General features: G+C 35.0%; 1 protein-coding gene across 4 annotated transcripts in view; it reads right to left on the bottom strand.

The window, feature by feature from the left end:
• The window catches only part of LOC143223749 (rhotekin-2-like), a 114,562-nt gene that overhangs the window by 45,287 nt on the left and 41,708 nt on the right, over window positions 1-27,567 (bottom strand). The window contains exons 1-2 of one of the 4 annotated variants that reach the window (XM_076452134.1): window positions 14,283-14,393; window positions 13,323-14,191 (exon numbers count right to left, since the gene is read on the bottom strand). The exons of 1 other annotated variant lie outside the window; for it this stretch is intronic. In XM_076452134.1, the coding sequence (XP_076308249.1) occupies window positions 13,323-13,478 (156 nt within the window). In that variant the 5' untranslated portion in view covers window positions 13,479-14,191; window positions 14,283-14,393. Of the gene's footprint in view, window positions 1-13,322; window positions 14,239-14,282; window positions 14,394-27,567 lie in introns of those variants that run through there. 2 more of the 4 variants (XM_076452136.1, XM_076452133.1) reach the window with 2 other exon arrangements.

Here is a 27,567-nt window from a genome sequence, read left to right as displayed (position 1 = left end):
AAGAGATTGGTTGTTACAGGCTAACGCTAAGTTCTTCACACACTTTTGAGACTGTACTCTTGTATTTTCGTATCATTATTCGTGTTAATGTTCGTCTGTCAGTTTGATTTGAGGCCACTATCATGTTTGTCTGATAAGGTTTGAGTTTCCAATATCCAAGATGACATCACTTTTGACACTGCTTCTCGGGATACAATAATCATTTTAGGAATCTAGCCAAACCTAAGTTCATGAATCTTTGAAATTATGTCGAATCTTTTCGGTTCAACTTTTTAAAAATCTTTCTTTCAAAGAACAACAATGTATGCTTTTCGTACACAGGAAAAAAAAATCGAGGATATAGAATACTTTATGGCAGAGTTTAAATGTCACATTGCTAAATTTTCAAATCAAACCTAAAGTTAAAAATGTGAGAAGTTTTCGTTATTTTGCGCAACCCCATGTAGTTCTCATTATTTCCTAGTTTTAAATATTAAAAGATGTACATCACGTGACATCAAACAGCCTCTGTGTTGTGAAAAATAATAAATCTCTCTAAAGCAAAGGGAAAAACTTGTCAACAACAAAATGCAGACATACCATGCGATTTCAGTCCCTTTAACTTTTCATATATGCAGATGTTCGTAGTTTTAACACAGAACATTAGTTACAGAAGCATCTAAGTTCCTTACCCTCTGCTATTTATTGTTCTGGATCATTCACCCGAGGTATCACATATGCCTTCTTGTCTGAAGTGTTTCTGTGAAGTTGCATATACTTTGCGAGGTTTTACAGAGGAAGTTTTATTCCAACTCGCCCATTCTTACCTTGTTTCCTCATTTTTGCGATGCACCCTATTCTACATTTTCATTTATTTCACTTGTTCATACACTTTTTCATACAAACTGGCATGATCGTATGTATCACTTGTTCATCTGTGTCGATATCCTGTGTGTGCATCATTACTGTGGATATTATGGTAAGTCTTAGATGTTTGACGAATGCAAACTTGATTTAATTTACAATACGAATAAAAAATTCCTTGCAAAACAGCGTATCTTTTCTCCTAGCCTAGATTTTAAGGATTATCCTATGTCCCATAATACTTGCAGTTTCCAGGGCTCGTCACATAACTTTGAAGCAAAGGCCTTGCATGGTCAGGTGGTGAGGGTGCTCGACTCACAATCTGAGGGTCGCGGGCTCGAATCTCCATCACACCACACATGCTTGCCCTTTCAGCCGTAGGAGCGTTATAATGCTACGGCCAATTCCACTATTCGTTGGTAAAAGAGTAGCCCAATAGTTGGCGCTGGGTTGTGAAGACTAGCTGAATTCCCCTTTAGTCTTACATCGTTAAATTAGGGACGGCTAACGCAGATAACCCTCAAGTAGCCTTGCGTGAAATTCAAAATGAAAGCGTAGAATGAGAAGACCACGCCTCCTTAACTGTTTTATTTGACCACACCCACTCAGTATATGGAGTACGAGAGAGGGTGTACTTGTGTTAAAATTGCGTTACTGCTCAAAGTATTATCCGATGTAGAACAGTTTTTTTTTTAATAGATTGTTTAATATAGAAAAATGCTAGCACTAGCAAATGGTCCTTGAACTATTGTTCTGTTCGGTCATTTATAAAACTCTGGTAAGTCTGTTACACAGCTAGTTAGAAGCCTACAGCAATGCAAGTCAGCAAGATTGAGAAATTTGTGGTTTGTAAACTTCTTGTATCTGCTCTGCCGACTTTCTCAAGTGGTTATATGACTTGTAATTCTGTATGAAACTTGTTTGTTACCTAAGGGTGTCTCTAAAATACTTCTGAACATTTAATTTTTGCTTTTTAAGTACACGAGCAAACAGTTTGTATTGTGTATCTGCCCCATTCCTACTGGCGCACCTATGATAAAATATATCAAGCCTATTTCGCTTCTTTGAACCTGGTTAAGATAAGGGAATCCAGATTTTTTACGCAATCTATTTTTGTTAGCGCTTTAAAAGTTATTACATCTGCAAATATCAGAGTTTCATGAGTGACAATAGTTCTTCCGAGTTGTCTTAATCCACTTAAATTATATTTCGATATTCTAGAATGTTTTCAACTACCGATACTGTTGTTGGTTTAATTAGTTTTTATTTCAACGAAATATTAGATCAACAGTGGCATACAATAGTAAAAGTAACAAAATTTCATAAACCAATCAACAAATAGTTACGTTTAAGCCAGTAAAAGTACTTTAAAAAAAGGTCAAAATTTTGACGAAAGATTGCCTATGATTTGCAGGTCAAATTAAAAAATACGATCCAGTGATAGAACTAATAGTTTGAAGTGTTCGATAGAGGACGGGTAAGAAACAAGTTTTGTTTTATGCAAGTTTAACTTCAGAGCTGAACCACAAAAATTATGGTAAAGTAAATTGCATTAAATGATTTTTAATATACAATCCAGCAAATCTCCTGTCTAGACAAATCACAGCCAATATAAAATCATGGGTAGAACGAGTGTATCAGAACTACATTTTTAACTTTGTTTGGCGATCGTAAGTGTTATGATACTACAGAAAATTGATCATTTCAGGGAAGCTAGTGTTACAGCCTTTTCCGACGTAAAATATTCATACATTTAAATATTCTTTTTACTTAACATCATTAGAAAACAAAACAAAATGATCAACTTGGGACACCAGGACCATCCATAAAAAACTTGCAACAAGTCGAACCCAGTCACGATAAATAAAGTGCAGCATTGTATAACAGGCTATAATCCAAGAATATAAAGGTGGGTGACAACAGTTATTTGTGTGCCCCAGACAACAGGACAACATAATCAAAAAGGATCTCCAACTAAAAAAAAACGAAGCAAGTATGCATACTATCCAATAGGAAGATAAACTGACCTGAAGAAGACCTCAGGAGAGAAGCCAAATCGTTGTTTCACCCTACAAACAAGTAGGAGCAGTACAAAAAAGCTAAACTTCTAAATTACGGTCACGACGCTGTCTGCAGCTCCAATTGATTTCTGAACAAACGCATGGTTAAAATGGGCTTTGAAGTACCTGTATACTACAAGGTGGCCCGTAAGTCCCTACCCATCCATATGTTTTTATGTTATATTCAATGATGATGAGTTAAAGGCAGCTGTTACAGCGGCGTTTGGAACAATAACCCCTGCTATGTTGAGGAAAATGTCTCACAGAACATGGCGTCGCATAATATTATGCAGCGAGAATGACGGACAGCACACAGATACACTGGATACAAAAGAAATGTGAATGGGTAGGGACTTACGGGCCACCATGTACATGTCATATGGAAAGCCAGCAGGTAGAAAGGGTGTGCTTTGAACATGACAGTCGTATAACGGAACCCTTTGAATGAAAAATATGTTGCAGGAGTATTATCAAAATTGACAATCGTCAAACAGAGGAAAATTGCATGTGGCGAAATGGACTGCAATGACGTGGTAAGGTTGGAAAAATCATTTAATGTAACATCAGTTTGGTGTTTTATGACGCAAAGCAACTAGGCTATCTGCGCAATATAACATTAGAAGCAGTAAAAACAGAAAACGACATATTCAACATGTACGTCAGTGTAATACAAGGTAACATAACAGCAGAGTGATGTTTCCTAAAAAAGGGATGACCTGTGTCCAGATCCGGGATCTTGAACACGGACACTGAGTTAAGATGAAACTACAAGAAGGACAGCCACCTATGAAAGCCAGGACAAGGAGAGCTCCGGAAACACCAGTGACTGAAGTGTCTTTAGTAACTTCCTGTTCAGCTGAGAACTGAGAGGAAGAAGGAAGTGAAGGTGTGTGTGTGTGTGTGTGTGTGTGTGTGTGGAAAACAAGAGCAGTTCCAATAAATAAAACTATAACATTAACTGCTAGGAATAAATAAACTATTAAGGAAAGTGAGAACATTTTCAGTTACGACCGAGAACTGTAACACTACACAAAACAACTTTAAATATAAAACAAAACCGTGTAAGAAAATTCAGCCCAAACTAATATTATATTATTGTTTACTTGTATTCTCCATTTGTTTGTTGAATTTTGTTGTTGTTAGTTATTTACAATTTAAGTGATAGAATAGAGGGACGGCAGTTAGTCTACGACACCCATCGTCAGCTCTTAGGCCACTCTTTATCAACGAATAGAGGAGCTGACCGTCACGTCATAATGCTGAAAGGGAGAACATGTTTGGCGACGAGTTTCGATCCCACGACACACAGAATGTGGGTCGAGCACCCTAAACACCAGACCACGCCATACTCAGTACAACAGCCACTAAAACTATAGGATCATATAAACTGTATCCGAAAGTACAAGTTTACAAATAAACACGTTCCGAGACCTACCACTACTAATATTACAGTAACAACAATTAACATGTTAAAATATCCACAATATACACATAAGTTATAAGGGGTCGTAAAGAGGGTGGGGTGAAACAAAACGCATATTCAGTGAGGGAGAGACAACATAAAAAGTCTGGACACCACTGCTCTAAGGTTCTAATCAGCGATTTTGTTGGAGGAAGAAAATTGATGAGACAAATTATTAGTGAAAACTTACTACTGTACCGCCATTTTCATAATATATACCTCGTGTATGTATGTCTGCTGGTCGAGTTCGGAGCATTTTTATATGGTTTGTAATAAACAAGTCCTGCACCAAAGCAGTAACGTACAATAAGCGAATAACCCAATAAGCCGAGCTATCTAGAGAGATCAGGCTGAGGCACATTAGATTACCTTCTTTTACTGTCAACGTTGACAATGGCTGGAAAATGTTCTTCATTAACTGAAAGTCTCAAAACAACAAATTTCGTCGCGACATATGACCCATTAACCCCACAAAGAATGGATAAATATTCTGAGCTTAAGAATCATCTTTACTGTCTACTTCTTGTAGACAACTACATATTGTTAATGGAGGATGAGCATTCTTCTAAAAGTGTTTCAAAACGCGATAAAAAAAAAAAGACTGATTTAAAGTAATCAAAATATTAGTAGCGTGCAATTTACTTGTTTCAATATACTAAATAATTATAGGGACATTTTCTGTCCCCTCTTTCCTAAGCACTTTCTACTTAAAAATATTATAATACACGGTTTCATCACTATAATACTCTTGCTGTTAACGATATTTTCGGTCGTAATCCCAATAAAATCTCAAAATGTTCGTCAAACAGTTTGCTTCGTTTCCAGTATTCTCGAAAACTGCACAAAGGCAATCTTCACTGTTAGCAAGGCCGGATTATTTATTAGGCACAATAGACGCAGTGCTTAAGGCCTACGAAAACTATAGGTCCATGAAAAAATTTTCCTTAAAAGTTAATATTTGGTTTAAATTTTACGGCTGGTACGGACGACGAACAGAAGATACAAAAGGCCTTACGATTGTCTTGATCCGGCACCGAGCCTGGTAGTCCCTAATTTTGAAATGAAATATTACAGGTGAAGCAGCTCGTGAATAGCACCCACCTTTAATTCTTGGGTACTAAGCTGCAGTATATTTTTACGGCAATAGGCCGCCAACCAAGCTAACTTGGATTCATTGTCTAGTACACTAACTTGACTAAGCACTAGGCTATGCCCAGCTTTGTCGAATGGAAGAACTACAAAACAAATAGTAAAACCACTTGAAGAGCCACCCTGTTGTGTGTTAATGTCATTTTCTTGTACAATCACTTAATAGTGACTACCATATTTTACAGATAGTAATAGAGATGCTTGGGAAATATCAGTGGTACTTCCATTCTAACTTAAATATGTTGTATTGTGGTTACGGATTCTAATAACTGAAGCTTCATGTTTATTTAATAAACAGTAGTTAAATTGTAATTTTAAAAGATGTCAGGTTTTCATAGGGACTGAATTCTTTATAGGTGTCTGTAACTTGTTGGCGATACGTTATAACCAATAAATAAGTGGCATAAAATCAGCTTCTTTTAGAATAATATATTCAAACCAAGTCAAACGTATGTATAAAAATTCGTTTCACTACTGTTTATCAGAGTTGTATCCAGAGCTTTACGTGATTGTGTTTTTCAAAGTTCACACAAGCTAATTCAGTTAATTAGAATATCCTTTAGAAAGACAAATTATTCTTCTCTATCTATGCTAGTACAATACAAGCTGCGATACTTTCACTTTTTGAAATAGCCATTATATGCTCTTTTGGCTACGTTCACAATCACACAATCTAACTTCACTTACTTTCACTAACTTCTTTTGTTGCATTAACTTGGCTTTCTGTGTATATTGCCCGACTGAAATCTAGAATTTTCTACAGACTACGAGGCGCTACAATGTTACAGCGCTCACTTAAAGCAACAAAAAAATTTAAGAAGGTTCGAGTAGCGTGACGTCAATTCACAACAACTGAACGATAAACGGTTACGTAAACAACGTTACGGTAAATTATCGCTTCTAAAAATATTAACTTTAACTTGTTACTTATAACTATTTAAATAATAACACGTTAAATTTAAATCACATAATTCGTGTATTTCTAAAAGTAATCCACTTTAATGTTCCATTTTAAATGCCAGGAACGTTAATGGCTTTAATCCTCAAAAGGAGGAACGCCGTTCCACTCTAATTTCACTCCTTATGTGTATTTAGCATATGATACATGCTAGTTTCCTACCTAATATATTGTGTGCATGTGTTTATTATTAATGAATGGATTTGACAGTCATGTATCTTGTACAAAGAATTCAATGTCGTTTGTTCCCAAATTTTCTTTCCTACTAAAGTCTGTTCAAAAATCATTCTATAAAATATATAGAATTTCGCACAAAGCTACACGAGGACTATCTGCGCTAGCCATCCCTAATTTAAGGGATAGAGTAGAATGAAAGCAGTGCTCACCACACCAACACAACGCCCCAAACTTCAAAGAGGAGCATGTTCAGTGACAGTATTCGAACCCGTGTACCATGGCCTTAAACAGAACAGTAAATGAGCACTTTTTTTCCCGTTCCCTGTAAAACAGTTGGAAAGAGATAATGGACAAATTATATTTTAAAATATATATGGTGTGTTTTGAATTTCGCGCTAAGCTACTGAGGGCTATCTGTGCTAGCTATCCCTAACTTAACAGTGTAAGACTAGAGGGAAGGCAGCTAGTCATCACCACCCACCGCCAACTCTTGGACTACTCTTTTACCAACGAATATTGGGACTGACCGATAAATTATAACGCCCCCACAGCTGAAAGGGCGAGCATGTTTGGTGCGACGGGGATTCGAACTTGCGATCCTCGGATTACGAGTTGGGTGTCTTATCCACCTGGCCATGCCAGGCCAAACATATATGGAAATATAAAACAAGAAGTAACGATAAAATGTCAAGAGGTGAAAAACCTGTAGAAACTGTAATACAAAATATATATTTATATAATAATAATAATATTTTATGCCAATAGCAACACGATTCCAGTTTAAAACTTTCCACTGACAGTCATGAACTGGTTTGTAAAAATAGTTACGACGATACAGTAATAAAAGTGCAGAGCAGGTTGCCCCCATAAAGTTTAAATGAAACAAAATGCACGATATGTTCTTTCATATAGGCTTAAAAATACTTTTATCTTATGAATCATACTTTGCTTTAATAAATATATATGCACGTCATTTTTCACAATTTCTTTCACGCTAAACTTGTCTATAGAACATTATTGCAGATCAATAATCTTCTGTGAACTCTTAAATTTCGAGAAGAAATCAACATTCAATTCATGTCTGCAACAATAACAACCAGTCGTAATCAGACACCAATATGAAACTGGTATTATTATTCAGGCCTGAATTTAAAAGCTAGGCCTAAAGTGAAAATTTGAAGCGTTTATGTTTATTTTACTCTAAACATAATCAACTACCACATGCTCGCCTTACATCTTGTCCTTTCTGACTGACAAAGAAATAATATTGATAAACGTGGATACTGTAAGACAATCATTTTAAACATAATAAAACTTTTCTAATATATTTATTTAGAGACTAGACTTTTAGCGTGAAAACAAAAATGTTATTGGAACTGCCTCTACAGAATGGTATAACGTATTTCTACGCCGTTATGATCGTTTATCATCGACTTCTTTAAGCCTTACAAACATTTCCATAGCTTTCAACTTTAGCCTCATCTCTAGTATTAATCAAGGAATGTACATATATCATGCTTGAAAATGTCAAGTAAGAATGTGTCTACAGTTGTAGATATCTGTAAGAATAGTTAACATAATCGATAGCACAAGTGAAAATATTAGTGTGTGTTACTGTATGTGTAAATTGCGTGTAAAACGAGTGAAACTCCAATAATCAAAGTCTGCCAAGAAATGTGGCCTCAATATAGCGTGCATTTTTCCGACATAGCTTTGCCCTTATCAACCCCACGGCTTTGCGGTTGTCTGGTTGATAAACTAAACATACTTACAGGGCGCACTTTTTCATGTCCCTAAATTTACCATACTCACAGATTTCATCTTGTATGATTTAGTTAAAAGCTTGTAATACTAGTCAACACATTCATCCGACCATACTATTACCACCATATGCTGAGCATACCTCGCTAAAAGCATGAAACTAGTGATATTGAAGGATAACAGTTATCAAACTTGTATACGCGAACCAAACAGCAAAAAACTAAATAAATAAATAAAAATAAATAGTCGGGAAAATAACGTTAAACCTTGACCACGTATCTGTTCACCAGAACTCCATGAAGTTTGTAAAAATTGTAAATAAAATAAAACAAAAATACAGTTAGCCTAAGCGCTGTAACAGGAGATAAGGAAAAACAAAAACTATATATTTTAAGGAACTGATCCTAATAAAACTCTGGAACTTGACACATATCTACGGTGTGTTGATAACATCGAAGCAGTATTTATATATTGTCGTATTCCACATCTGGTTCATTGTGTATAGTGACCTTATTTTGAAATGCTCAATTAATTACTTTATATACATTTTTACATTCCACTATGAAACCGAAACTAGCAAGAAGGTGCTTATTAATGTCAGTACAGTTTTATTACAGTGTTTCAAAGTCATTCACGCACATGCACTACACATGTGCAAAGAGCTAATCCTTTATTACACGACTAAATCATTCAATGGTTGTAATGTTTCTCCCACATATAACTAAGTCGATAAACCAAAGAGAACGGATTCGTTGACAATTTAATCCACATGATAATAGTAACTTACAACATCTATAATCAGCTTTCTCTCTTCTTCCAGTTGCGATTTGTATTCCATTAGTCAAGTTACGATGTCACCGGAAGTATATAGTTTCAAAATCACTACATTTGATATTTCGAAATGGAAAATTATTTTAGGCTAAAACATAAGTGAACGTATTAAGTTTTAGTCAGAAAAGTTAAGAATAAATGAGTTTGTGAAGGGGCTTAGAAAACAGGCTAATATCAACAAAACAAAAATACTGCTTCAAAGAAACCGGTCTAAGAATATTTTACAAATTATTTTAGGGTATGATAATATTCAGAATAATTGCTTAAACGCTGAACCAAAACACTTTCATGTTTTCGCTCTGTTTTTATGTGCAGGACATTATTACTCAAAACTTGAAAACAGCATCAATGATCATGATACCGAAATCAGGCATGTCAGTACAACACTCAGAAAACTACAAAACTTTTATGCCTAACAAATAAAATAAGCAAATTACTTTAAGTCATTACACAATTATTTAGCTTTCTAGAAACCAATCCACTTAAAAAAAAAAGATAATATACAAGTCCTGATTTTAAAAAATGACAGAAACTATAGCAAAATAAATAAACTGATACGCCCTCTACTGGCTCAGTGATAAGTGTAAGATAATAAACTCTGAGAACCGGTTTTCGATACCTGTAATAGGCACATTTATAGGCTTACAAAAAAAACCCAACAAAGTGGCTGTTATACAGTACTTACTCTTCCTGAACGTTAAAATATTTAACTCATAATGGTAAGATAGAGCAAGAAACAAAATCCCTAGAACATACTTTCGTTATACTGTCGATTCTTTCTGCCCACCTGCCGGTATGTCATTAGCATCTTTCTCTTTATCCTAGATGTTCATGACGTAAAACACAACAAACGAAGACACTCAAACAAAACTCCTAGTTTAGGTGAGAAACAGTGTCATCAAAAAATTCAAACACGCAGCCGAACAACAACTAAATAAAATACACAGTTAAAAAACATAATTCATAATTTTTTCATAGACAACTAGGCTGAAGAAACAGAACAGCTTCATATTAGAAATACAAAATATGCAACAACAAATTAAAACCTACAAAAAATTCAAAGTTCTTGGGCATTATATGACAAACAACGTCGGCCACATCTTAATTTACGTCCTATAAACTTTAATACGCGACGGATTTATTATCTTTTATCTATTGTGATATCGATGTTTGTTGAAGTTAATTTATATTTAGAGATGTACGTAACTTGCACTGTTAACTCTATATTGTGAAATTTCCGCCTATTCACTACATTTGCAGAAGATTCCCATATAAAAATCAACACACGTACATAAACACTAAGTGTATCGTCAGTATTGTTGTGCAGACTGAAATTCTAAAAACTCTCCTCACGCCTATAAATGTAACCAACGTAACGCGCCAAGAGACTATACACAATCATTGGTTTGAAAGAGTTGCTGTACTGAAAACCTCGGAAGCTATTATTGTGAGTAACGTTTATTATCAGGAATTTCAGATATTTGACTGGGAACGCTTATAAATTTCGAACATTACAAACCATTTAACTTAGCAGAATCACATCGGATATTCGTAATTTTATGAAGAGACTACAGCGGTGCAAAGTTCGACGTTACCAAGAACGCAGATCTAGCTAGCTCCCTGTTAAGTGAATCGTACCTACATCAACTCGAAATTATCTCTCTCATCGTAAATCCTCAATAAGACAAAGAAGTTCCAGACTTTGTTTGCAAGTTAATAACTCTTTTGTACTAGATTATTTGTAATAACCGTTATTGTTTGTATATTAATATACATTTGTATTAAAAAGAAAACTGTATCACTCTTGTTGGCAACTATCATAACTGGATACGTGTTGACATTTATTTAACTTCTAAATTTATCTTTTAACTTAGTTTCAGGCTATTTCAAATTATAATATGTAACAACTACCCGAGTACCTGAAACGCTTGTTTGCTGAATAGAGTTGTGTAACTACGAAACTCAGACTGACACTTCCTCACATGACAGAATAAAACAAAATTCGGAATAATTACTAAGTTACGTATATGCACAAACACCACAGAACTTCCACACAAAGACGAAATCCCCTTACGTCAAGCACCGCTTATTTACGTTAAGACAAAACGTTAAAAACAACAAAGAAAACACCTTCCTTCATCTACTAAACAATAATCTCTCTCTCACGGGGAGAGATGAGGTATAATGATTATTACAGAAACCAGGAAATACCAAGTCAAAACGGTGTCTCTTAGGTGCGTCTACAACATCATGGGGATATTCAGGCAGGGACACTGCCGAAGATGTGTCTATGTAACTATCCAGACAGGGATATTACAAAAGCATGGCACAATACCACCCATTGTCTTGAATGCGAGTTATCGAAACACACAACCATATCCAAAAAGAGGAGTCGCATGAAGACTCAAGTACATGAAAGTCCACGAAAATAAATCCCGAGCACTGATAAAAAAAAAATTCCCTTAAACATGTTTCACAACGTTCACCATATTATATGCTATTTCTAATTTACATTTCTCTCTCTCTTCTGAAATTAATCTAAAAAACCTTTCCCACAGTTTCTTTTGTACCACTTTTCATTTACATACCAGACCCCAAACCTCGGGTGTTCAATTATTTCCTCAGCACGGGACCCTAAACATTTCTTCTCTGTCTTTTCTGGGTCTAAGAGATTTTTAGTTCACTGTTAAAATTGCTGTGGAAGTAACCTGTAACCCTTATAAACACTTTACTCTTTCCGTATCATTTGCAAACAATTCTCAAAGCTGTACTTTTGTTAACATTGTAGCAAAGTTACGGTACTCAAATAACTGTCGTTTAAACATTTTCACATCAAACCACAGATAAAATGTAGCTTGTAACAGTTTATTGCTCTAAGGATTTTGTTTTTGATGGAACTCAAATTCAGAGATCTAGATCGAAAAGAATTTAAAATGATAAGACCAATACAAAATAATGAGATTCCAATTTAATATACATCAAAATATTTGTATCAAGTAAAAAATATTTTTGGCGTAATACTACACGCTAAAATCTGCTCCCTGTACTAATACAGAGTTTAGGGCTAACTGCCAGGATATGAATAGATTAACGAGGTACTTTTATAACATTAACATTTCATCACTATGTATGTAATTTTCATATTAACATTTAAATTAATAATTAATTCACAAGGGATCAACAATGTAACATATATTTCACTGAAGCAAGATGACAAAAAAAGAAGTTATTTTACTGTTTCCACGACCCCAACTGGTACACGTACTGTCGCTTTTCTTCAGTTTGTTTTTTTGTGCTGAATATTTCTTGTTCGTAGTAAACTACAATATAGAACATTTTCTAGGGAAAATAATTTGGTTCAGATGACTACAGTTTAATTCGTTACACATTGAACATTTATATATTATTTATTTAAGATTTACATAAAAAATGGATAGTAAAAAAACTCATTAACTCATCCCTTCACCGCTTCGATATTTATTTTACGCACGACAACCGAATACGAAATTAGACGGTTGAGGGGAGAAACACGTTCACAAAACGTTAAAGCCAAGAAGAATTTAAAGTATTATATGAAAAAAACCTACAAACCTTATGTAGGTTAGTTTGTATTAGAATGAATATCGTCCACATGTAACACTGAAGAAATTATAACTAACGTTTAACCTATTACTACCAGTACCACCCTTAATTTTGAACAGAACGTTTCATTGCAATCCAGCTGAAACTACTTACTCCAACGACTAATTTATTTTAACTAAATGCACTGTATTACAGTTGACCAGAATATCACAAGAAACAGGAGTTTACACTTCCTATCTTAATATTTACGAAATTTGAGACAATAAAACTTAAAAGTTGTTATTAAAACACAACAACACATTTCAAAATACGAAGGTTAAATAACAGCTGTTCATTACACGTATTTCTCTTGTATTCTATTTGCTCTTTGTAAGTCACTGTGTATACGTAACCAGTGTACTACAGTATATCGTGTTATGGTTTCACGAAAGGCGTTGGTTTATTCCGCCGCAATAACAATATGTACAATGAAAAACAATAACTACTACTTAAGACTAACCTGAAGGCTGTGAGCAATTTGTCGGATAAAATATAGATCTAGATCTTGAATGACGTCATCCTTATCTGTGGCACTGGTGAACAAAGTATCAGAGTTGTGAATCCACGATGAGGGCCTGAAATGTACTGGCCCGAAACATGAATAATTCGTAGTCATATCTTTCGTTGTGGGTCTCTTAAAACTCGGAGGATTTTCAGATTTGGGAAATACACTACTAATTAACACAATAAACACGAAATTCTTCAGATTTAAAGCGATAAACAGATGACATGAACCAAACTATCGACAGCAGCTTACGACGAAATAAAACAACGCTAGAATTCTACTGCAGCCTCGTCTTAAGAAGTTATTATAACGTGTCCAACAACACGTTTTACTTTCGAGGGAAGGCCAGCTACAACACAAGTTTCAATCCAAGATGGTTTACAAACATTGTTCGAAACAAAGCAACTCAAAACTTTACTTTAGGAGAAGTGAACTGACACATGGGAATTTAATGTTTCGTTCTGAATAAGCCAACTTGCACGTACAGGAATCCAAGTATCAACTACCCTTACTACAGGATATGGCTGCAACTGTTACGTTTTCTCTTGTCGGCCAAGAAGGGCGGATACACACACACACATATGTATTTAATAATCTCCTTTTCCTAACTTTGACTGCTAACGTTCTTAGTTCGTGATCACACTAGACCCTTCGGTAACCGAACTATTTTTGACCCTTTTTCGAGTAGAAGAACACGCCAGACATGATACCAAGAACTTATACAAGGCCCACCCCCGTTCTCTGGGACTAACCAGTCACAACGCAGCTTCCGATTACTAACCGAGCTTTGGTACTGGATGTTTCAATCTTGGGATTCTATAGACCTTGAGAAAAAAACACTTTATTAATTACAGCTTCGTCCCCCATTAAACAAAGTTTGGCACGAATGTGGTTATAAATACAATGTGTTATTACCTGAGGCACATCACTGCGTTATTCAGTAACTTTGAGAATCGTCCACACGTGCACAAACAAACACGTTATCTCAACTAATAAGTTAAAGAAGTAAATTGTGATCAGTGTTTAACCAAAGGTAGCGTTAAAGTATATTTCAAGGACTCGTTGTAACTAGTTACACCCATCACGTGGCCTCCAGGTCAAAACTGACGCTTGTGATGTTGCTATCTTCATAACCAAGGTTACGTTATTATACTTGGAGCCATCGAAGAAACTCTAAACTTTAACCTCAATGTATCAAAACATATATAGATATATAAATGTACATTAATTTGAGGTAACAATATAATTTTGTCTGGGTGTGTGTGCAGTATTTCCACCCATCCCACTCAGTATACTATCTGTTATTTTCAGCCATGTGCTCATTGATATAACAATGACGTTCCACCAGTGACGTCATATAGGGGTCACGAGGTTATTCCACACCAAGTAAAAGAAGCTCCGCGGGTAGTAGGGTTCGAGAATAAAGCAATCAACGTCTGGATATATAAAACTAGTAACGTGCGTTACCAGTGGGGCTGGAAGTAAGTACGGCCACGAAAATAATTATTTCATAAGTCGGTAACATTTAATAGCAGCTGGTATGTGTTGTAAGATTGAAATTAAAGAAAACAGTCTAAGTATTAGTGAACCTGATATATAATATATATATATATATATATATATATTTGTTTTTTTATAAAACGAAATGGAGTTGATAATATCACTGATCAAAGTTCCTGTTCCTAACAGTTATGTAGTTTACTTGTCCTAGCTGTAAACATAAACATTAATTACTATTGTCAGTGATGTCGAGACAACCCACTTGTAGAGAAAAATATATATGTAAAACGGCTCGTGTGGGTTGAGAAAATTTTTACGTAGAGGAGCGAACAACGTTTCGACCATCTTCGGCATTTTGTGAACCTGACGATGACCGAAGAAGGTAAAAACGTTGTTCGTTCTTCTACGTAAAAAAATTTCTCAACCCAAACGAGCCGTTTTTTATTGTATATTAATTAATATAAAGTAATTGTTCAAAAATTTCAGTTAATTATTTGTTGGATGAACACGTTTTGCTAGTTTTTTACTGTGTTAAGTGTGTTATGTTATTTCTCTGCTGAAAGTATTCTTATTTTATACCTACATGAAACAAATATGTACGTGTATCTTTTAATTCGGTGTTTCTGTTGCTTTTCAATTTCGCGCAAAGCTACACGAGGGCTATCTGCGTTAGCCGTCCCTAATTTTGAAGTGTAAGACTAGAGGGAAGGCAGCTAGTCATCACCACCCATCGCCAACTTCTGGGCTACTCTTTTACCAGCGAATAGTGGGATTGACTGTCACATTATAACGCCCCCACGGCTGAAAGAGTGAGCATGTTTAGTGTGAAGGGGATTCGAATCCACGACCCTCAGATTATAAGTCGAACGTCTTGACCAACCTGGCTATGCCTGGCCTTTAATTCAGTGATACATTTAATTTAATAGGGAATGTCTCCCAATAGCTCAATGATACGTTTATAGACTCGTAACGCTTTAATTCGGGGTTAGATTCCCCATCATATATAGAGTCTAGATAGCTCATTATACAGCTCAGCGATTAAAACGTTGGTGAATTATTTAAAACATTTATGTAGCAAAAAATTATATTAATGCTCAGAATTTCGTGAAAAACCACAATATTATCCACGAAAACCCAGGAAAAAAATTTAAATAGAATGTGACTTTATTTCCCCTCACCATCCAAACGATATTATCTGACTGAGGTTGTCGTTGTAGTTTTCAAAAGTCTTCGGCTTTATTTATTTATTTATTTTTTTCAAATTAAATCTGCGATTTCAATTATTAATGCCACAGAAAGTTTTGGACAGTTGCAATTAACACACGTAAATAAACACTGTTATCCGAAAAGAATTGTTTGGCTCGTGCTCAACAGTTGTTTTGTGAGTTAAATGTCTCAGTTACAAGTTTGAAACTTAATATGGAAAATAACCTCTGGTGGAAATGTCTATGGGTATAATGTCTCGGAATGAATATAGCGAACAAAACGATTTGTTTGGCGATTGATGTACTTCGTTGTCATGTTGAGAGTGATATGCAAACAATACTTGACAAAATACAATCCTTAAGTACGACTTCGAGACTCATTCACAAATGATTTGACTATTTGCTGTTTATGGCTGGATTATACTTTAAGAGTTTTAGCTTTACGAGCTTGCAGTTTATCTTGATTTTTTCATTTTGATGGTAATGGTTTTGGAAGGAATTTTCAATTGAATGTTAACACAGTTTTTTTGATAAATTAGTTTTCTTTGTTTGTTTTGGAATTTCGCACAAAGCTACTCGAGGGCTATCTGTGCTAGCCGTCCCTAATTTTGCAGTGTAAGACTAGAGGGAAGGCAGCTAGTCATCACCACCCACTGCCAACTCTTGGGCTACTCTTTTACCAACGAAAAGTGGGATTGACCGTACATTATAACGCCCCCACGGCTGAGGGGGCGAGCATGTTTGACCCGATGCGGGCGCGAACCCGCGACCCTCGGACTACGAGTCGCACGCCTTACGCGCTAGGCCATGCCGGGCCAATTAGTTTTCTACTTTGACATTTACGTGCAATTGAGTTATGTTTTCAGAAAGTGTACTTTACAAAATTCGATAGATTCGTGGTTATATAGTAACTCTACATAACCTACCATTAGCCTGAAACATGAAAACTATGGTTTCCCCTCCCCCCAGAAAACCAAACAACGAAAACAAAAACAACTAAAACTACACTTCAGTTAGTAACATAGAAACTGGGGAACAACGTTGATGTAACAGTTTGACACTAAATGATAATACTGAAATCTAAAGACGAAGAATGTTTTAGGCTTAACTGGAACAGTACTAATCTTAATTTAGTATTTATATTTTAGGCCTAATTGATACAGTACTAATCTGAATTTAGTATTTGTGTGTGTTCTTACGCGGAACTGTTCTTTAATTTTAATCGGACATTCATAAAAGTATAGTAATAAAAAACGTGTTGATTTTACTAAAATCAACTAACTTATAGTTAATTTTTTTTTCTTGTAGCACAGCCACACTGGGGACCCTCAGTAGCACATCGATATGTTTGCGGACTTATAACGCTAGAAACCGGGTTTCGATAACCGTGGTGGGCAGAATACAGATAGCCCATTGTGTAACTTTGTGCTTAACTGCAAGCAAGCAAGCAAGCCTTATCGGGTTATCTGCCGTGTCCACCGCGGGGAATCGAGCCCTAGATTTTAGCGTTGTGAATTTGCGGACTTGCCATTGTAAAAGTATGCAAATTTATTTCTGTACGAATTTGTTTTATTTATTTATTATATGTCGCAGAAACTGAATTACAAAGATATCTGCTGAAACTAAAGATATACATAATTTACCAAGTCGCGTGCAATAATCAGCAACAAACAGACAAAACATAATTAAGTCTTCCGGGGGTTTTCTGAAAGAGTTCAAGAAGGATATTCGTTAGGCACGCCCCCAAGTGGCTCAGTATGAAGTTTGTAACCTCATAACCCTTGCATTGATACCTGTAGTTGGCAGAGTTTAAGGCCCGGCATGGCTAAGCGTGTTAAGGTGTGCGACTCGTAATCTGAGGGTCGCGGGTTCGCATCCCCGTCGCGCTAAACATCTCGCCCTTTCAGCCGTGGGGCGTTATAATGTAGGTCAATCCCACTGTTTGTTGGTAAAAGAATAGCTCAAGAAATGGCGGTGGGTGGTGATGACTAGCTGCCTTCCTCTAGTCTTACACTGCTAAATTAGGGACGGCTAGCACAGATAGCCCTCGAGTAGCTTTGTGCGAAATTAAAATAAAACAAACAAACACTGTTTAAACTTAGTTTGTAATTTTGCGCTTAACAAGAAAAGAAACTAACAGACTTACAGGTTAAAACAACGTAACTAACAATGTCATCACCCGCATGCACTCGGCACAGCCATATATAGTATCATTATTTAAGGTGGTTGCCTGAACTAATATTATGTGAGGCTAAATCCTCTTTAATTAAGTGAATCACACAACATTTAACAAGTTTATGCTTAAACTTTGACAATGAATAATCAATAATAAGTGTCCACTCGTACTATTCTTTTTGAAAAACTTGAACTAGAAACTGCTAATTTAGTTTGCTTGGCATAATCAATACATATGCATTTTCACATCCTTTCACGCTGTAGTTTTACTGTTCTAACTCAGCTGTCTTTAATCCAAAAGCCAAAAGCGGCCCACTGTTATTTTTATATGAAGCCGAAGTAAATATGTTGGACCGATAGCTCATGTGACTTTTGCATAGGTGGATGCGAAATGTTTGATCACAATTGAGCGGATTTTGTTGAATAACATTGAACAAATGGCTTATATTTAGACAAAGTTTGACACCTAATTATACATTATGTGGTTCTATCAGTGTGCCAAATTTGAAGAAAACAATAAAAATTAAGTGTGTTATAAAGAAAACGCTCATAAAGTTTTAATGCTTGGAGATTTTATATCTCGTGTATTTCTTGATGGATTGCTTTAAAATGTGGTATATGAATCTAACAGGTCACATCCATGAAAAATATCTAATACTCAGAGTTACAGAAACTGGAAAATTGCTAAACTAAACTATCTATCACTCCTGTTAATCATACAACAGTTCGCTACTCAAAAGAAACGAAAGCACTAATTTTTGTCGTGTAGTGATATTATTCTTATAACATTACTGTATTTTGTACGCATGTATAAAAACTGAAGCAGTTAGTGTACTTCTCTTCGTAGAGAATACTCTTATGTTCTATTAAAAAATTGTTTGAGCCAGAATGTCATTTCCTACATTTCTTTAGAGGTAAACATCAAATGTTTTGTTTGTTTTCAGTTATATGTCCCTACTGCACACAATATTATATTTGCCCTATCACGTGATGGCAGCATGCACGTGTGAAGTAACATGCAAATTTTAAGGACACTGAACTTAAAAAGTGAATGTGACGTGAACGTCCTTTCAAATTATCATAAGATCCTAGTTAAGGCTGATGATTAGTAAAAGCTTCACGTAAAAGAAAGCCAGTTCATTCATAAACATAAACAGGCAAGTTCAGTACTCAAATTGCTTTTCATCGATTAGCTCTAGTTAGCTAATACAGGATCTTTAGTGTCATATTTTTATTTTATTTTTGTCACTAGAAGATTTTTTTTTTTCTTTTTCACATGAAAGATTGATCAGGTGAAGTCTACAAGTTTCGTAAGAGATTAGGTCCAAGTAGAATCTAGAAGCTGCCCGTTGTATGAAGAAAACTAGTAAATATAAAAATGCCAGACTTAGTGAGTTAAAATAACTAATAAATTCAGTATCAGTTAAAAGAGGTTTAGTAAGCTTTACAATTAGGCTTAGTGAGTTTGTTCTTTAGTGATTCATATTTTAAATTGGCATTTTCTTATCGATAATTAACAAAATTTATGCAACTAAGTTAGGACTGTTAGGCTACGTTAATGTACGACTTATGTTGGAATGTAATGTTTTATAAGCTAGGCCTACCAAAGAATGTGACAGGTATAAAACGTTAGGGCATAAGCGAACTGACTTTCGTATTATTTTTACTAAGTAATCTGAAATAATACGTTACAACACTGTCGCAAGTGGGATTACTTTGATGTAAGTAAAATAAAACTTTGACTAAACTTCAAAGTGACAACAAAATGTAGAGACAGATTGGAATTTGTTGTAAGTGATGAAACGGGGAAGTCTGGGAAGGAAGAGACTGAAAAGTAAAAAGATCAAGAGATAGAAGACACGAAGAAAAGGTTAAAAGAGACATAGTATTAAAAAAAAAAACGAATAACAATATGAAACCTGTTTGATCACAAGATTGGCAAATGTAAAGAACAAACATTTCCATCCGCATCTATACAATAATTTTAGCTTAAAATAATATTTACTATAAAAGAACTAATTATGTCTACACCTCCAACTACAACTGTTGGGTTATTCTTGGCTGTCGGACTTTCCTGGAATTCTCCACAGTTTAGCTGACTAGTTTAACAAGTTACCAATCGAGAAATTAATAATTACATAATTACTGGGGTGCAAACGAGAGTAAACGTATTTTTTCTGTCATTTCATATAATTGAATATTTTCACGTTGTTAGGTCTTACCGAGCCAATGGATATGATTACTGCTTGATAATATCTGAGGTGATGCTAGTGTTATTTTTAATGTAATACAAATAATTTTCTTATTTCTTCACACCTTCTTTTGTCGTTTTTTTTTTTTTTTTACGTCAGGAAGAACGTGTCCAAATAATTAAACTGGCGGCCCGAATATGATTGGTGAAAAATTTTCACAAGAATTTGTTTGTTTGTTTTGAATTTCGCGCAAAGCTACACGAGGGCTATCTGCGCTAGCCGTCCGTAATTTAGCGGTGTAAAACTAGAGGGAAGGTAGCTAGTCATTACCACCCACCGCCAACTCTTGAGCTACTTTTTTTACCAACGAATAGTGGGATTGACTTACACATTATAACGCCCTCACGACTGAAAGAGCAAGCATGTTTGGTGCGAGGGGGATTCGAACCCGCGACTCTCAGATTACCTTTTACAAGTAAGTTAAGCATACAACAGTTTCAAAATTTGTATGTAGTTGTTTGAGGTTAGGCCTACAGGTGAACATAACTTGTATAAAACGTCATTAAAGAAATAAATTAATTCCTTATCAATAAGTCAACTGGTTTTAGCAAATAATCTAGAAAAAAAAAAGTCGACCTGAATAAACACCTTAAGAAAGACGATAAAAATTCTTATAATAAACATCAAATTATCTTCTTTTGGTTACTACATTTGGAAATTGTTTCATATTCATGTAATCTGGATGTAACATTATAAACAACGTGGCCTGTTTGTTTTGAATTTTTGCGCAAAGCTACACAAAGGCTATCTGAGTTAACCGTTCCTAATGTAGCAGCATAAGAATAGGGGGATTAATAGAACTTTATAACGCTCCACGGCTGAAAGAGCGACACGTTTGTTGTGAGGGGGATTCGAATCCGCGACACTCAGCTTATAGGCCGATCAACCGAGCCACCTGGCCATGCCGGGCAGATGATGGTCACTCCTGTTATTAAGCGTCAGGCACCGCTTATTAGTTGCCCTCCTTGTGCTCAATAATTCTGAACTGAGATTGAACCTTGGACTTTCTTACCTGGTCATTTAGTTCAAGTGTCGGCTCGGCATGGCCAGATGGGTTAAGGCGTGCGACTCGTAACCTGAGGGTTGCGGGTTCGCATCCCCGTCGCGCCAAACATGCTCGCCCTTTCAGCCGTGTGGGCGTTATAAAGTGACGGTCAATCCCATATTCGTTGGTAAAAGAGTAGCCCAAGAGTTGGCGGTGGGTGATGATGACTAGCTGTCTTCTCTCTAGTCTAACACTGCTATATTAGAGACGGCTAGCACAGATAGACTTCGAGTAGCTTTGTGCGAATTTCAAAAAACAACAAAACAACATATTCTATTATATTTCTCCTTACAACTTTAGCACGTTAAGTTATAAGGGCAAACCATATTATTATTATTTAAGTGAAATATAATTTTTGTTATATTTAAATATAAGTAATTTTAAGAGTGATTAACGTTACAAAATGTATAACTCTGAAAGAAGATATTTTCACACATTCAAAATTTAAAACAAAGTAATAATTTAACGTTAGACCAGTTCTAAGTAGAACATAATGTCATATTTTACTTTCGTAAAGTCCCCAATATCCATGATGATTTCAAAATTATAATGAAAATTTAGTGAACAGAAGTAAAAACCTATACGCAACTTACAGGGGTGTGGATTTTTTACACCCGATGGTGGGGATGATTTTTGCAACCACTTATGTGGACTGTTCAATTTGCAAATTGGTAATCTCTGATTACGTGAACCTGAAAGCTGTAAACATGCAGTCACAGAGTAATATTGTTGCCACGATACTTGCATGTATACTTAGGCCTACTGACTGATACTTACGAACTATCGCTTAGATCGAAAAGTTTAGAAGCACGCCTATATTAAAGATGTACATTTCGGCTACTGAAAAAGCCTACATCTAGGCTTAATTATGTAATTTGATTGGTAAGAACACGAGAATCACAAGAACAAACACACAATTTGTAGGGCTGTGATGCAATAAAACAATTCAACAGACAAAACTGTAGGGGGGGGGATGATCGTATGCACCATAACCCCCACCTATAATGAAGGGGAGATGTATACCCCATCCCCCAGGATCTACGCCCTAGCAACTTATCAAGTGTTACTTTAGAAAATCATGAAGTTTAACATTGATCGATAGACTCAAAAACAGAAAAAAATGTTTTATTCTTAAAATAACTGTCTTTGTCTACTTGCCATATTCACAAGAACGATATACATTAGATAATTAACGAATGTTTAGTATGTTTATTTATATTTAATAAATATTCAATAAATATTTTTCATTTATTCATCTTGTGATAGAATATAAAATTTTATAGTGTCATCTTTTGGTTAATATTAAAACTAACTAATTGTAATTCTGATGACGTATAGGATGTTTAATATTGACTCTTACGTAATACGGCAGCCAATACATTAGCACTTCTGAAAGCTCTAGTTTCTAAGTGAAGGTTAGCTTACATTGCATACTTACGTCATGACGTGATGGTAACCTCGTACTGTTACTAGTGCAAGTTAGGCCTAATTACGTTGTAGATCCAAGTTCATAAAAATAACAAACCAAATTACAGTATGAGATTGCAAATCTGGTCCACAGCAACAGTAAAAAACAACTGTGTACGTTGACCTAACTCTCTTCTAATAACAATCTATGATATTTATTTAATGGATTTTACCTCAAAGAAAATTACCTCAAAACTAAGATTATTAACAAATTGAAAACGTAGAGTTCTTTAGTAAATAACATTTCGAGCAGTTTTTGCTCGACTTAAAGCGCTTTTTATCATCCATTTGTCTTTTAATTACGTAGGTGTACTCATCTTCTTCAAAGTTAATGTATATCTGTGGTTATCGTACTAATTAAAACAATATACATTAGAGAATTAAAGTGTATATCCCTCCGTGGCAAAGTGGTATGGTTGTAAACCTATAACGTTAAAAACCAGGTTTCGATACCTTTTATGGGCAGAGCACATATAGCCCATTGTGTAGATTTTTGCTTATTTACAAACAATTAAATAATGTTTGGCATGTTTACCAACCGGAAATAAATATTTTATAACAACTTCAACGACGTTACGATCAATAATAAATAAACTTAGCATTTCGAAAATAGTTTAATTAATCTCCTGAAGTCCGATGTTTGACATTACAAGTATTTATAATGTCTGTAGTGCCATCTTTTGGATAGTTTTAAAATAAAGTATTCATCGTTCTGTACTCAATGAATCGTTTCTTTCCTCTTTCGTGTTATACGTTGTTTGAATTTTTAAATACATTCCAAAGGTGTAGATACGACTAAAGGTTGTCTATGCCTTTCTCTTTATATATATATATATATATATATATATATATATATTAGATTATTCAACTATTATTACTTTAAAAAGTTGGAATGTTTTTTTGATATTTAAACCTATAGTTAAATTTTAGTAGTTGCATTCAGTGTGCCCCCTCTCCCCAGAGGCTCAACGGTAAATCATTGGGCTTATAACGCTAAAATCTGGGTTTGTATGACAACGGTGGGCACAACGCAGACAGTCCATTGTGTAACTTTGTGCTGTTATAGCAACTTCGAAAGCAACCTCAACCAACCTGTTAGTCAGTTGTAGTCATAAGTTGCTTTATAATTACTATCTGCCTTAATGATGTGGAGGTAGCTGATGTTTGAATAAATCATTACATCATGCGAGGTTTTAGGCTCTGTCTTCTAGACAGACTCTGACACTTCCTCCATGTCACTTCACACGTTTTGATCCAGGTACTTCAGGAGAGGCTCTAGAGTAACACATATATTTCTGTTGTGTCAGCATGCTCCACGTGATCATTGAATTTCAAAGTTTGACAGAGCTATACAAAACATCACCATTACAACCCGTCTGTTTTGAGACTAGAAATGTTACATGCATACACCTGGCAGTTTGACCTGCTCTTTGGACATACCATCAGATTATGGATGACATATTGAAGTTTTTGTTAAAATTGATGTTACGATCTATTCGTATCTTTTCCAGTTTTCTCTCTTGGAATATCTATTCAACTGGACAGTTATGGTCAACGCCATGTTAGCTAATATGTTAGCCAATACATACGTTTCAAGTCTCTTAGTAAAGCAGTGATAAACAATCAACATTCATAGATTTTACTCGTTTTTAAAGGAGGACTGGCTATATTTATACATGTTTCTCCTGGTGGAGAGCCAGTAACTCTTTGTTATAACTTGTTTTGATACTGCTGATACTTGCTGTCGGGAGAATATTATCTCTCCACATCGTTACGGATAGAAACATCACTGACTGGTTAGTGCCTCGGTTTCCAACAGTCTAGCACTCTGCAAGGTAAGTGGGATCCTCTTCCCTATGAATGTATCAGGGTATGTAGTATCCTCTGCTTGAGTTCACCACTCAACCACCACACCCATGTAGTTGGTAGTGATGTTATAGAGATTCTTTCTTTACGTTAATTATTATATACCAAGTGTTTAGTTCAGGGTTGATAGCTGGTAGAGATGTTATAGAGATTCTTTCTTTACGTTAATTATTATGTACCAAGTGTTTAGTTCAGGGTTGATAGCTGGTAGTGATGTTATAGAGATTCTTTCTTTACGTTAATTATTATATACCAAGTGTTTAGTTCAGGGTTGATAGCTGGTAGTGATGTTATAGAGATTCTTTCTTTACGTTAATTATTATATACCAAGTGTTTAGTTCAGGGTTGATAGCTGGTAGTGATGTTATAGAGATTCTTTCTTTACGTTAATTATTACATACCAAGTGTTTAGTTCAGGGTTGATAGCTGGTAGTGATGTTATAGAGATTCTTTCTTTACGTTAATTATTATGTACCAAGTGTTTAGTTCAGGGTTGATAGTTGGTACTAATGTTATAAAGATTCTTTCTTTACATTAATTATTATGTACCAAGTGTTTAGTTTAGGGTTGATAGCTGGTAGTGATGTTATAGAGATTCTTTCTTTACGTTAATTATTATATACCAAGTGTTTAGTTCAGGGTTGATAGTTGGTAGTGATGTTATAGAGATTCTTTCTTTACGTTAATTATTATGTACCAAGTGTTTAGTTCAGGGTTGATAGTTGGTAGTGATATTATAGAGATTCTTTCTTTACATTAATTATTATATACCAAGTGTTTAGTTCAGGGTTGATAGCTGGTAGTGATGTTATAGAGATTCTTTCTTTACGTTAATTATTATGTACCAAGTGTTTAGTTCAGGGTTGATAGCTGGTAGTGATGTTATAGAGATTCTTTCTTTACGTTAATTATTATATACCAAGTGTTTAGTTCAGGGTTGATAGTTGGTAGTGATGTTATAGAGATTCTTTCTTTACGTTAATTATTATGTACCAAGTGTTTAGTTCAGGGTTGATAGTTGGTACTAATGTTATAGAGATTCTTTCTTTACATTAATTATTATGTACCAAGTGTTTAGTTCAGGGTTGATAGCTGGTAGTGATGTTATAGAGATTCTTTCTTTACGTTAATTATTATGTACCAAGTGTTTAGTTCAGGGTTGATAGTTGGTACTAATGTTATAGAGATTCTTTCTTTACATTAATTATTATGTACCAAGTGTTTAGTTCAGGGTTGATAGCTGGTAGTGATGTTATAGAGATTCTTTCTTTACGTTAATTATTATATACCAAGTGTTTAGTTCAGGGTTGATAGTTGGTAGTGATGTTATAGAGATTCTTTCTTTACGTTAATTATTATGTACCAAGTGTTTAGTTCAGGGTTGATAGCTGGTAGTGATGTTATAGAGCTTCTTTCTTTACGTTAATTATTATGTACCAAGTGTTTAGTTCAGGGTTGATAGATGGTAGTGATGTTATAGAGCTTCTTTCTTTACGTTAATTATTATGTACCAAGTGTTTAGTTCAGGGTTGATAGCTGGTAGTGATGTTATAGAGCTTCTTTCTTTACGTTAATTATTATGTACCAAGTGTTTAGTTCAGGGTTGATAGCTGGTAGTGATGTTATAGAGCTTCTTTCTTTACGTTAATTATTATGTACCAAGTGTTTAGTTCAGGGTTGATAGCTGGTAGTGATGTTATAGAGATTCTTTCTTTACATCAATTATTATATACCAAGTGTTTAGTTCAGGGTTGATAGCTGGTAGTGATGTTATAGAGATTCTTTCTTTACATCAATTATTATATACCAAGTGTTTAGTTCAGGGTTGATAGCTGGTAGTGATGTTATAGAGATTCTTTCTTTACATCAATTATTATATACCAAGTGTTTAGTTCAGGGTTGATAGCTGGTAGTGATGTTATAGAGATTCTTTCTTTACATCAATTATTATATACCAAGTGTTTAGTTCAGGGTTGATAGCTGGTAGTGATGTTATAGAGATTCTTTCTTTACGTTAATTATTATGTACCAAGTGTTTAGTTCAGGGTTGATAGCTGGTACTAATGTTATAAAGATTCTTTCTTTACGTTAATTATTATGTACCAAGTGTTTAGTTCAGGGTTGATAGCTGGTAGTGATGTTATAGAGATTCTTTCTTTACGTTAATTATTATGTACCAAGTGTTTAGTTCAGGGTTGATAGTTGGTAGTGATGTTATAGAGATTCTTTCTTTACGTTAATTATTATATACCAAGTGTTTAGTTCAGGGTTGATAGTTGGTAGTGATGTTATAGAGATTCTTTCTTTACGTTAATTATTATGTACCAAGTGTTTAGTTCAGGGTTGATAGCTGGTAGTGATGTTATAGAGCTTCTTTCTTTACGTTAATTATTATGTACCAAGTGTTTAGTTCAGGGTTGATAGATGGTAGTGATGTTATAGAGCTTCTTTCTTTACGTTAATTATTATGTACCAAGTGTTTAGTTCAGGGTTGATAGCTGGTAGTGATGTTATAGAGCTTCTTTCTTTACGTTAATTATTATGTACCAAGTGTTTAGTTCAGGGTTGATAGCTGGTAGTGATGTTATAGAGATTCTTTCTTTACATCAATTATTATATACCAAGTGTTTAGTTCAGGGTTGATAGCTGGTAGTGATGTTATAGAGATTCTTTCTTTACATCAATTATTA

The sequence above is a fragment of the Tachypleus tridentatus genome, chromosome 8 (assembly GCF_004210375.1).
Source record: "Tachypleus tridentatus isolate NWPU-2018 chromosome 8, ASM421037v1, whole genome shotgun sequence".
NCBI lineage: Eukaryota > Metazoa > Arthropoda > Merostomata > Xiphosura > Limulidae > Tachypleus > Tachypleus tridentatus.
Note: the sequence above shows the minus strand (reverse complement) of the source record. Positions and strands in the feature narration are given on the sequence as shown.